The sequence below is a fragment of the Sitodiplosis mosellana genome, unplaced genomic scaffold (genome assembly GCF_009176505.1).
Source record: "Sitodiplosis mosellana isolate CC-2019 unplaced genomic scaffold, AAFC_SMos_1.0 Smas_scaffold_47, whole genome shotgun sequence".
Taxonomy (NCBI): Eukaryota; Metazoa; Arthropoda; class Insecta; order Diptera; family Cecidomyiidae; genus Sitodiplosis; species Sitodiplosis mosellana.
In genome coordinates, this window is record NW_022595289.1 from 907,904 (window position 1) to 920,300 (window position 12,397).

Consider the following 12,397-nt stretch of genomic DNA (forward strand, 5'->3'; position numbering starts at 1 on the left):
ATACAACTTTATATTTTACAGGTGAGCAATGAGCATGCATACAAACATACATACAAACCAAATAGCGAAGCGTAGCATTTTTTCCCATTTCTCTCTTCTACACACTTCGTCTACAGATGAAACTATTTAATTTTGTTGGTGACCCATCAGTCATCTTAAAGAAGTTGCGAATATCTGACTCACCTACGTATTATTCAATTGTGTAAACTACATTTTACTAGAATAGTAATCACCGTGGCGTTGATCGATTTTAGTTTCAAATAAAAGTGTAAGTTTTTAAATTAGAATTAAAAACCATATCGTAATAACATAAAAAACATAAATGCGATTTCAAGTACATATTCATACAGTGTAAAAAGCGTAAAAGATGTATAGTATGATTTATTTTTTCAAGCAGCCATTTGTCATGACCAAAAGTGTGAATCTTATAAGGTGATCAGTTTAGTAATGCAAAAACGCCTTTGCACTTTTGCAACCTCAAAAATTGTATTGACTTGAAACTGTTTCTAGTGAAATAAAGATAGTTTTTAGTTTATTTTTCGTTCACATTCAACAGAATTAAATTTTCTTCATCAAACTAATGAAGTCGTAGTTGTTATGTTTACCGAACATTGTAATTTATGCAAATATTTGAGTAACATTGTTTTCACTGTGAAAAATATTTCTGAAAACTCGTTTGTGAACAACTTGAGATAATGAAAACAAAATGCAGCATTGAAGAGTTTCATTACGTTTGTTTATTTTCCCATCATTTACTTTTAATTATCATCCAGTACACTATTGTATACATACGTTTTGAAAGCACAACTGAGGAATAACATGAATAATTTTGAAAACTATAGAAAAATATTCCATTATGAATTTGAACATTTTCATTGGTTCTATTCAGATCAATTCGAGATGAAGCCAGTGCATGCACTTGTCACATATGTGACGATATTTTTGGTCGTCATGAGTCTTGTAAACGCTGACATAAGTAAATCGAAGTCCAAAGGCAAAAAGTATGATCGAACGATCAAAGTGAATGGCAAAGATTTAACCAGAAAAGCAATAGTTTTTGATAAAGACACTCCCGATGTATTCTACTGTATTCCAAACAAACCGACGGGTACAGATAAGATTATAGTGAGGTAAGATGCAGGCCATATATTTCATCAGGAAACTATGAAAAATTATTTGCTTGACTTTTCTTCACAAAACTTATAAAAATCATTCGACATAGAGCTCGCCCCATTCATAAGCTTTGCGAATTCGAAGGAAATCTTCCAGATGAGGATGAGTATGAGCCTGATTGCTATAAGGATGTCGATGAATCTGACTACGCGTGTAAAGAAAAATACCGAATAATGGCAAGTATATACGGAAACTCGTAATTACAATTTATGTTCCAAATCTGTGGTAAGAGAATATTTGTGTTGAACACAATCGAACGATTTTCGGAAGGAAGACGCACCAAGAGTACACCATACATATCCGCTAATATGTTTATTTTTTAAGATCGGTTTTTTCTATTTATTAATTGCAGAAGAGATTCTCGAAGGAGGAGGAAATTTTAAATAACACCGATGTTCCCATTTCATCACGCTGACATTCTCTTTTTATTGATTTACACAATTAGCACACTAAATCTCCAGCAAAAATTGCATTGATCTAAATAAACTGATTCAAAAGAGAAAAAAATCGGAAAAAATTGTTTCTGGTTTACAGTTTTTTTCTGATATTTGGCCTATTAACTTCATGTTCTCGATACATTTTATGTATTTTATAATAAAGTTTACAGTTTTTTTCTAAATCAAAATTCTCTTACTAAAAAACCCTAAATTTACTTACCGTTTACTGTTATGTTTTGTACACTTCATACACAACTCCACTCTGACCAATTCTAGCCTTTAACTCGAACGAAATTGGAAGTAACCACTGACATTAATTAACTCACCCATCGCACATACTTTATAGTATATCTTACAAGACATCTCACATGTGAAAGGATTTTCGTTCAGACCATGACTGGATAAAACCGTTATATTATGCACGTATTTATATCTGACTTTTACGTTTTGTTTTTCTAGATGAGACTCTATCCCCCCGGATCCGAAGCCCCTTTTAATGGATCAAAACTCCAGAAATTTATGCAGAAAGACAAACGAACAACAAAAACTGACAAACAAACGTTAACATAGTGTACGACGAGAACAATGAAACCAAAAAGACAATTCATATATACGATTGAAATAAATAAACACCTGGTCCGAAGACATCAATAATACAGACGACTAAAAACGACTAATGACATTTTACTACCCCCTGTCTTTGTATCTTGCTGAAGAGAGAGCATTTCATTGAATGTTCTCCAATTTATGATTGAATTATCCTCTTTAAGCGTTCTTTTCCGTTGCACAAATTGAGGTCAATGAACTGAAACGGGATCCATTTACTTGCCTAATAATTTGTTGAAACTAATTTGAGAAATTCTGATAAAATATCTATTGAATAAATAACATCACCGCCTGCGAAAATTAAAGCAAAATCACATTTTTGACTAAATTAGTTTTATTTCCTTTGTTTCCTTTCCTTTCCCTTTTAAATTCTATTCCTTATTCCTGCAAAAGATTTGATTTCGTGGAATTAATATCAATTTGAGGATTGATTGTAATCGAATTTATGCGAATCATTGATTGAGCAGATCGATGGAATTTGATTCGCATATATTGCTTTCTTCGTTTCTTCTTGAATGTGGTCCTCGTGTGCGCTATGGTTTTTTCAACAACAGTGGCTTGTACATCTACAATATTCGGTTGCACCAAAGGTCGGCCAGTAAGTGTGAAACTATCACCGCCAACTAGTAGTACCTACAAAACACCAAACAAATAAGCAAATTGTCACTTTATGAGTTTATTTTGCAAAATAGTAGTACCTTTTCCAAACGAATGTTATCTCCAATCGTTGGAGCCCAATATCCCTCTATAACAACAATATCACCCGCAGTTACTTTGTATTGTTTTCCACATAGGTGCACCACTGCAAATAGGCGTCCTTCTTCCTGCCGATTAACAAGATTGTTGACATTGCTGATGACAGATTGACATGCGTTTTTTTCGACGATTGGCTTTTTCAGAAATTCCACTTTGTTTGCACTTTGAAAAAGTGTATTCTTCTGCACAACTGAAAAATCTACATGGTTCAAACAAAATTAGGTTAGGTTTCAGCTGATATTTTCCTTTGATTTTTCTTTCAAAAAGAATTTCATATTACTTTGAACTGCACTTGATATATTTAACGGTGCAAGCTGACGGCCAAGGTTGAAAAGACGCCGCATAAACATTTTAAAAATTTATAAATATATTCGCTACAACTTTTAAATCGATTCAGTGTTGTTTTTTTTCAAATCGTGCACATCTGATTTTTTTAGTAGTTCCTAGCAGTCGAATGTCTCTTTTGTTGACAGTTCGAATGTCAAAATAACATCGAAAATATTTATGTATTGAAACGAGTAGAAAAATAATTGTACCACATTGTTTTTTTTTTTAAATTGCAAAATATCATGAAATATTACATTCTTCACATTTCGAAGAGAAAGTAAAGGAATAAAATGAAAAAACGATAAAATTGCCTGTTTTTTCAGTTTTTCGTTCTATTTCGATTCGAACAACATTGGAAGTGAAGTTATCAGCAAACATCGCATAAAACGACAGCATTAACAATAAAACAAAATGGCGTCATCTTTTTTTTTCGTAAAATTCAACAATAGTCGAAATAAGAAATATCCGGTCGACTAACTATTTCACTGTGTAATTTATTGTGTCACATCTAACACACAAAGTAATACTTACAATCGTATAAATTCGATTTTCGTGAGCTCATCTGCCGTCTTTAATTCCAAAATTACTATAATAAATAAATTTATTGAATATTGTCTAAAAGTTTCCATATAATTTCGATCAATAACTCTTAAAAAAAGTATAATATTTATCATCAGGTAATTATTATCATGACCCATCGACGTCGCATAGCTAAAATTGCGAAAAGAGATTTTGTTTGGGTGAAAAACTGAAAGAAAGAAAAAGAAACGGAAAGAAAATCTAAAAAATATAGAGTGGTTATAAGTTTTCGAGCAGTCAAATACAAATGAATCGATTGGATTTAAAGAAGAATGGATTAAAGTGTTTTCTTCTTCGATTCAATGAATCATATTCTAGAAAATTGTCTGTCTGCCTTTTTTCTTCGCCATTTCGTATGAATTTTCCTGCGTTTTGTGTACGTGTATGTGTCCTTATGTGTGATTCACAATGTTGTCCAATACGATAGTGTATTTTTGTATGTCTTAAAAGTCTTGCTGCTTTTGTATTGGAAAAAAAAATGTGTGGAGGCTGCTATTGTTTAAAATATTGAATGCAACACATCGCAAAATTTTCGTATATTCTCTCAGCAGTGTGAACAATCATTTTTTTCTTTACAAAAAAAAAATGAATGCATACAGACAATATTTATTCAAACTATTTTGCGGGGAACATACTAACGCAAATCGCGTACACCATTATAAACTATATGAACATCCAAAGGCAGCACTTCGCATTTATAGAGTATAAAATATTTTCTTACGTAGTAATTCGTTCGAGAAATATTTATATATACATATATATATTGTATACATATATATTGTTCATTTGCTGTGAATAACTGAGTGGAAAATACAAAAAAGAAAAGAAAAGAAGAAAAAAAAACGGTGCACAACAGTACAAGAGATCATAGTGTGCTTTTTTATATGTATTCATTGCATATGTATTTAAATATTATGTGGGCATTCGAAAAGAGTATGTTTCAATGGATTTTGTTCAATAATCGTGCGAATCACATATGAATTGTAAATTCAACATGAGTTCTAGCATACTCAAATGAACTGATATAACGATAGGACAGTTAGCAGATAAAATATTTTAGGTGCGTTTCGGTTTACTAATTCCCCGAAAAATATCAGAAAGATGGTGATGTGAAAATATATAAAAAAACATAATTTATTACAAAATTTAATAATGAACCATGTGTGTGTAAATAAATTAGACAAACAAATCAACTACTATTTAATGAGTCTATTTTTGTCGAAGTTTTTACATTGCAAATTTTCTAATTTGAATTCTGTGCATTGATTAAAGAAGATGGGCTGCGCAAAATATTGAAATGACAATATTGTGCAACCAATTCTGATTAGCTAAAGTAAATTTGGCGATTATTTAAAAAAAAAATATCAATGATATTCGCTATACTGAAACACTGTGCCGTTGCAAACAAGCTCTGAGTAAAAGTCAAAGTGAATGTACAATTTTTGTCCGTACAGATACAAATCCATTAAAATCCACCGCGTGCTTGTATTACTTTTTTGTTTATGTGTGTTCGAAGCATTATTCATTGATTTGTTACTTTTACAAGAGCGTCATTTATTTCAACAGCCAATAGTAGTGCGTCTGAGATTATGGATTTTTTTTCGAAATTCAAATGCTATCGGTGTATGTTTTTCTCAGACGGCTATTACTCAAACGTAAATATTTAGAAATTTTATTTCGAATTGCTCATGTATATTGATTGTCCAAGGGAGGACAAGCATTTGTATTCATCTATTCAACACCTACATGTGAACTATGATGCTACATCAATCTTGGTTGAAAACCTCAAGAATTAGAAAACATAGTGAATGGTGAAAAAAAAGAATCAACCACAAATAAATCTTGGCTAAATTTGCTCACAGGGAAAATTCTAGAGCAATTTGTGCAAAGAAAAGAGATTGAAAACATAAACCTGCGAAAAAAAATTCCATTGATGTCTTTTCTACGTTTTCTTACGTATTGACGTTTGTACTTGATTCGTTTGGATGTATGCGTCGAAAAATATACTTTTTCGATTTAAACTGGTTTACGTACGAATGTATGATGTGAACGCACCGTGTGCATCTGTATGCGGAAAAAACAAAGCAATCAAAATGAACACGTAACTTTTTCATTTTCGTCGCTTCATGAAAACTATAAATTTCTTGGAAAACATTGAATCGAATCAGAATTCAACAATTCGCAAAATAAGAAATAATCTAAATTACTGTTGACGTTCATGATTCTGGCGTAAGTGTGTATTTTTTTCCGTAACAAGAAAATGTGTAAAATTAAATAGACGATTCTTTCTTGTATATTAAACCTGACAAAACGTAATGTTTTGCTCAAACTTCGATTGTTCAATGCAACGATGTAGTTGTTCTATTAACGCCAAATATATTGTAGTAAAAGCACTTTACTATTGCGATATGCATTTACATACGAACCAATAGATTTTATGTGAAATTCATCATATATTCAATCCAACAAAGCAAAAATTAAATTCAATCGCCATAACACATACTATTTTATATATATATGAAAATCTTCCACATCTGTTGATGTATTTTGAGTGTGTGAATGAGTAAAAGTTGTGTACATAATTCGTTTACGAGTGCGTCGCAATCGATTTTTCTTTCTTTTGAAATTGTTTTCAACTATACAGTGCGTATAGCAATTATCGAGATTTTACAATTCACTACTAATTAGCTTCCAAATCGAATTTTTAGCAGAATTTCCAATTTGAATATACTCCAATTGTAAAATGCATTACATTTTTTCAACTTGAACACAATTTTTTTAGACTTATGAACTCAATGGACGATAAAATTTGTCAAGCTATTTTTAGCGTTATTTCAGTTTATGTATTACTCTATTCAAACGAATTAATTGATTAATTACCATTTTTTTCATATCATATCATACTAACATTAATTGATCATTTAAAAAAGTTCATACAGATTGTATGGACGATGAACTGCTTCTATCACACTCGTATAGACGCCAATTTTCCTTATACGCCAACAATTTTCCAACCCATTGAAAGCGTTGTATTACATGTCTACATTTATTTATTTGTGATTTATATTATTTTTACCGATTGATTTTCTCAAAAAACTAAATGTAAGTTAAGTTTTTGACATTTCTTCGATTTTTTCAGAATTTCATTCTAGCTCCACGCAAGTCGTCTTTATTGATTCTGTATAACAAATACCGGATCCAAATCGGAGTACACATTCGATTTATTTGCCACCTGTTTGTTGAACCGTTTGAATATTTTCTCAGGAAAGTATTCATTAGATCCGGACGAAACGCTAATCCATTTGAACAAACTAACAGCATCAACGGCTGTTAAGTAAAACACTCTCGAAGAAACGACATTAAATCTGTAGTTAACCTTGCAGTGACAGTTTAGTTTCATTTTCATCGTGTTAACTACTTTTGCAATCAAGATGAGCGTATTAAACAATAGCAATGATGATGTGGTGGAATGTCCCTTGTGTATGGAGCCCTTGGAAGTGGATGATCTCAACTTCTATCCATGCACGTGTGGCTACCAAATCTGCCGATTCTGCTGGCACCGAATTCGAACGGATGAAAACGAATTGTGTCCTGCATGCCGCAAAGCCTATCCCGAAAATCCAGCTGACTTCAAGCCGTTATCTCAAGAGCAGGTAAATCTGGTTGTACAAAAAAAAGGTATAAAGCCTGTAGATGAATGAACTACTTGGTTTTGGTTTTATTTGTGCAGATTTCGGCATTGAAGGCAGAGAAGCGGCAACGAGATCAACAGCGAAAGCAGAAAATCTCGGAAAACCGTAAGCATTTGGCGAATGTGCGAGTGGTGCAAAAGAACTTGGTATTTGTTGTTGGCTTACCACCAAGGCTGGCAGATGCTGAAGTAAGTTTAGCGAGCATAGTGTACAATAATAAATTCTGACAATTATACTTCTTACATTCAGATTCTAAAGAAGCACGAGTATTTTGGGAAGTATGGTAAAATTCATAAAGTTGTGATAAACCCCAGCACAACGTATGCAGGTGTTCAGGGTCCGTCTGCATCGGCATACGTTACATATTGTTCGAACAATGATGCTTTGCGTGCAATCCAAAGCGTTAATAACATCATGATTGATGGACGACTTATAAAAACTAGCTTGGGCACAACGAAGTATTGCAGCCACTTCATGAAGAATCAACAATGTCCAAAACCGGACTGCATGTATCTGCATGAATTGGGTGATCTGGAAGCCAGCTTCACAAAGGAAGAGATGCACCAAGGCAAGCATCAGGAATATGAAAAACGATTGCACGATGCACTCATCGCCCAAACGGCAGCGGCCAATAATGCAGCAAACACCACCAACAACATCAACAACAACAATAATAACTCTCCGAATGGAAAACTTAGCGAGAGTAATAAACAAACAACAGAAAATGCAACACAAAACGGCCCGGAAAAAACAAAAGAAGCATGGCCAAGTCTATCCATTTCGCCAATCAATAAAGACGCTGGAAAAACTAGTAAAGGCAGCAATAATAAGGAGAACGGCGGAAAAAAAACAAAAGCTGAAAAAACGAAGAATAAGAAATCGTCAACTAACTCCATTAGTAGTAACAGTTCGAATGGCACAAATGCAAACAGTACAAGCAGCATTACGAGCATGAACAGCAAAGACAGCAATGGAACAGCAACAAATACAAAAGATTCGGGATTCAATGTAACCAAAGATAGTGCGTCTGGAGAACCACCAAAACAAACGATGAGTGCTGATGAAGAGTTAAATCTACTGTCTGAGATTGAGAATGATGCATCTTCAAATGACTTGGATGGCAAAGCCGACACACCATCACTCAGGTATTTTCATATAACGCCCATTCTATATATATTCTAAACATGTGCTGAAATACTATTTACACTTGGTTCACAGTTTATCAACTAGTGGTGATAGTGGAACGATCAGTGATAGTGTCAGTGGAAAGAGTTCGCCAGCAAACTTTTCAGATCATGCAACAGAGACTAATCATTCGACACAGCAAGATGTCGACAAGCAACAGAATAAAACCAATTTAGAGAAAAATTCGTTTGAAAACTTTGGAACATCTGTTAGCAATGCTGAGATCAATACAAACTGTCATCCGTTGACAAGTAGCATGAGCAGTAATGTAATTGATACAACGGCACGTTTCTCAAAATTGGGATTGTTTGACGATAATAACAGCTTCTTCTCGTCAAACACATTTCAACCTTCGCCTTTCTTCAAACTGGAATCATCACAAACATCACAGCTACGAAGTTTGGATTCAAGCAATCAAACAAATTCGCCACAATTGCCAGACCTACTCAGTGGCACAGAATCGGACAAAGAACGTCAAGATTTACACGAAAAACTTAATCTTCTTAAAGGTCTCAGCGACTATAGTCCAAATAATTTGCAAAATGGTTTCGGTGGATTGGCGGAACTTCAAAAACGTCGTACTATGATGAATGGGTTGGGCTTAAATTCAGGCGGTCTCATAGGTAGTTCACAAATGCAATTCATTTTCCCTTTTCAATATATAAATGCAAAGTTTTGTATGCCTTTATTTTATTTTTCCAGAAGATAGCACACTGGATTTCTTCGGCGGAGGAAGCGAACAGAGCCGTTTCAATCAACTAACACAGCAAACACAGAATCTACATAATCAGAGAACACAACAGCAGCAGCTACAAAACAGTTTACATCCGACAGACTCCCTCAATCACCAAGTATACGCAAACAGTTTGTCTAAGTTCTTCGATTTCCATAAGAATCAACAGCAGCAGCAACAGCAACAGTTTGCTCCACCGCAGCAACAGCAGCAGCAACCACTATTCATGTCTGACCAAATGAATGTGTCCAATTTGATGGACCAATCACGACTTATGGACGCAAGGCGGCTTAACTCACAGTTTTTGGATCAACAAAATTCATCTAACAGTAAGTGGCTGTTGTACAAGATAGAAGAATAGAGAATTTGGAAATTTTATTGGTTTCACTTGTAATTGTAGATTTGCTTGGTAGTCAACTCCAAAAACAGCGTTTGGTAAATACTCAATTGGGACTGAGCACACCTCAAGTTCAACCGCAATGTTTGAACAACTTGAATCTGTTTCACACGAGTAATAACTCTCAAAATAGTCGTTTACAAAACTTTTTCCAACAACAACAACAACAACAACAACAACAGCAGCAGCAACAGCAGCAGCAGCAACAACATCAGCAATTGCAACAACAGCAACTTTCAACACAAAGTAGTTCTATTGACGATGAATTAGGTAGGATATGTTTTTTGCTTTTTGCATTCGAAAAAGAATGACCAATCAAAATTGTATTTTCATTCACAGATTTCGATCCATTCTTTGAGACACAAAAAGGTCTAGCGGAGTTGATGGAAAATGAACAACAATCAAACCAACAAAATAAGATGCTAGATAATTCGGCCCAACGTTGTCGCTTACCTCCTCCAGGGTTTTCGCATATGAATGCATTTGGATTGGGCGTGCCACGTGCAGCAACGCAAACTAGTAAAATCTTACCCTTCATGAACAACAGTGGTAATGCATCACAGCCACAGCAGTCACACAACTGGCCGCATCATGGTGGGCAACAGAATTTGAACTATGGCGTTCACGATCAGATGAGCAATTTGTTATCCAAGTCAGGACATCAGACCAACAAGAGTACGTATTTCAATCGTGATCTCTACGGGTTGTTATCATGACAAACTGTTTTGCTATGGCTAATTCTATTGTTTTTGATTATTCAGATTTCGGCAACACCCCGGATTGGAGTTTAATGGATCCAGCTATCGTATCATTCCGCCCATATCAGTCTTTTATGTCTGGGCCGCCGCAATCTCAAAATGACATGTTCATTTCACCGCCTCACATGGCACAACAACAGATCAATGGACAATTCGACAAATTTGACACCAGCAAACTTAAATCGAACGAGTTTTCCAATCGTAACAATATAATGCAATCATCGTATGGAGCTCCACACGGTCTCAATTTACAAAGTGGTATTATGGGCCAGCAACAACAGCAGGTAAGTGTATTTTCATACAAATAACGAATACAATTAACATCTGGATCGTCAAGACAAAACCTTTGCATTTTAGATAAAGATTCGATTTTCCCCTTGCATTTTAATACCATTTAAATCTCTTTTTAGGTGAACTTCAACCATTCAAGCTGGCTTAATACAGATCAAAGTCAAAACAATCTATTTATGAACCATAATATATCTAATGGCTTTTCAAATAATTTCGATAAATACACAATTCCACTACCACCTGGTTTCACTCAAAAAGACTTGCCCAAGAAAGCTGAATGTATCAATTAAAATATATATGAAATCACATTAACACTGAATGAAATATAAATGATAAAACAAAACAAAAAAAAATATCTAAGATACGTTGCACACCTGTTGTGGGCTATATTGAAATACCTAAATGAATCGTTGTATTTACGCTAGAATTTACTTGTTTACACACAATGAGAGGAAGCGTCACACAGCAATATGATGATAATGGAAAAAAAATTCAGCTAAATTATTTGAAACAAAATCAATTCAACACATAAAACTTACAAATCTAACACTTAAAATCACGTGCGAAATTTATACGAAGATATACAACAAATGTCTATTATTAATAAACTATGCAGAATTTCTTTTTTTGTTTATTGAGTTTAGTATATATATACAAATATCTACAATATAAACTTTCAAATTCTACATTTGAAAACTCGAATGATTCAATTTATTTTGTAATTGTGTGAAATACATTGTGAAGTTTTTGTCTGCATCATTTCAAAAGTACACAACAATACATTTAATTATAGAAATACAGATGTATTCTCGTAGATACGTCAACTTTGACGAAAATATGACTAATAACAAAGTGGAGAAAAAAACTACCCCTATGACACAAAAAAAAGAAATAACGAAATATTATGACTTGAAAAGAAAGTTTGCGTGTGCAATTTACATTCATTTTAAATGACAATGATGCAACTAACGATCATTTGGTTTTTATTTGTGGCAATTTTGGAGTTTCTTGGGTAACACATTGTTGGTGTATGTCGAATTGGATATCTTCGATTCGGGCGACTAATTATTTGAAAAGTTTATTTAGATATTTCAAGATTCATTGTTAAATTCGATTTTTGATGAAGCTTAGTGTTGAGTTGTTGTATTGTATGCAAGTAAACACAAACACTTTTTTTTTTGAAAGTTGCGAACACACCTCAAATAATCATGCAACAGTCTTTGTTGCCACATATTGTGGGAAGCCAACTATTTCTAACTGATTGGACGGTTTTTCTATCACGTCCGAAGGTAGATTTTGAGAATGGAAGAACTAAATGAAACTACAATGGTGTTGGTCAGAGTGAAAATGTGTCAACAGTAAATTATGAAACGATGCACATCGTAATTTTTTCATAAGCATAGTTTCAGCTCGCAGTTTATGTATGATACATTTTCGGTCTAATCAATTGAAATATTGTACTG

At 33.8% G+C, this 12,397-nt stretch overlaps 3 protein-coding genes across 10 annotated transcripts; 2 read left to right on the top strand and 1 right to left on the bottom strand.

The window, feature by feature from the left end:
* The first annotated feature begins 117 nt into the window (after nucleotides 1-117).
* On the top strand, nucleotides 118-2,553 carry LOC129570217 (uncharacterized). Of its 2 annotated transcripts, none has more exons than XM_055449746.1 (4): nucleotides 118-268; nucleotides 890-1,130; nucleotides 1,223-1,349; nucleotides 2,070-2,553. In XM_055449746.1, the coding sequence occupies exons 2-4, from the start codon at nucleotides 901-903 to the stop codon at nucleotides 2,178-2,180; spliced, it is 468 nt and encodes a 155-aa protein (XP_055305721.1). In that variant the 5' UTR covers nucleotides 118-268; nucleotides 890-900; the 3' UTR covers nucleotides 2,181-2,553. The 2 variants fall into 2 exon arrangements, with proteins under 2 accessions (XP_055305721.1, XP_055305722.1); XM_055449747.1 differs by lacking the exon at nucleotides 2,070-2,553 and adding an exon at nucleotides 1,526-1,798.
* On the bottom strand, nucleotides 1,569-3,451 carry LOC129570216 (39S ribosomal protein L21, mitochondrial). Its single transcript, XM_055449745.1, has 3 exons — nucleotides 3,253-3,451; nucleotides 2,915-3,171; nucleotides 1,569-2,849 (listed from the first exon to the last, which is right to left on the bottom strand). Exons 1-3 carry the CDS (start codon nucleotides 3,320-3,322, stop codon nucleotides 2,595-2,597), a joined length of 582 nt encoding a protein of 193 aa, XP_055305720.1. The 5' UTR covers nucleotides 3,323-3,451; the 3' UTR covers nucleotides 1,569-2,594.
* On the top strand, nucleotides 3,443-11,826 carry LOC129570208 (uncharacterized protein DDB_G0283357). 7 transcript variants are annotated; one of them, XM_055449721.1, is made up of 11 exons: nucleotides 3,466-3,504; nucleotides 3,623-3,976; nucleotides 7,018-7,531; nucleotides 7,609-7,758; nucleotides 7,820-8,715; nucleotides 8,789-9,378; nucleotides 9,458-9,817; nucleotides 9,889-10,155; nucleotides 10,225-10,560; nucleotides 10,647-10,927; nucleotides 11,054-11,826. In XM_055449721.1, the coding sequence occupies exons 3-11, from the start codon at nucleotides 7,310-7,312 to the stop codon at nucleotides 11,222-11,224; spliced, it is 3,273 nt and encodes a 1,090-aa protein (XP_055305696.1). In that variant the 5' UTR covers nucleotides 3,466-3,504; nucleotides 3,623-3,976; nucleotides 7,018-7,309; the 3' UTR covers nucleotides 11,225-11,826. The 7 variants fall into 7 exon arrangements, with proteins under 7 accessions (XP_055305695.1, XP_055305696.1, XP_055305699.1 ...); XM_055449720.1 differs by having other exon boundaries at nucleotides 3,443-3,976; XM_055449724.1 differs by having other exon boundaries at nucleotides 3,466-3,976; nucleotides 9,461-9,817.
* Nucleotides 11,827-12,397: the final 571 nt, after the last annotated feature.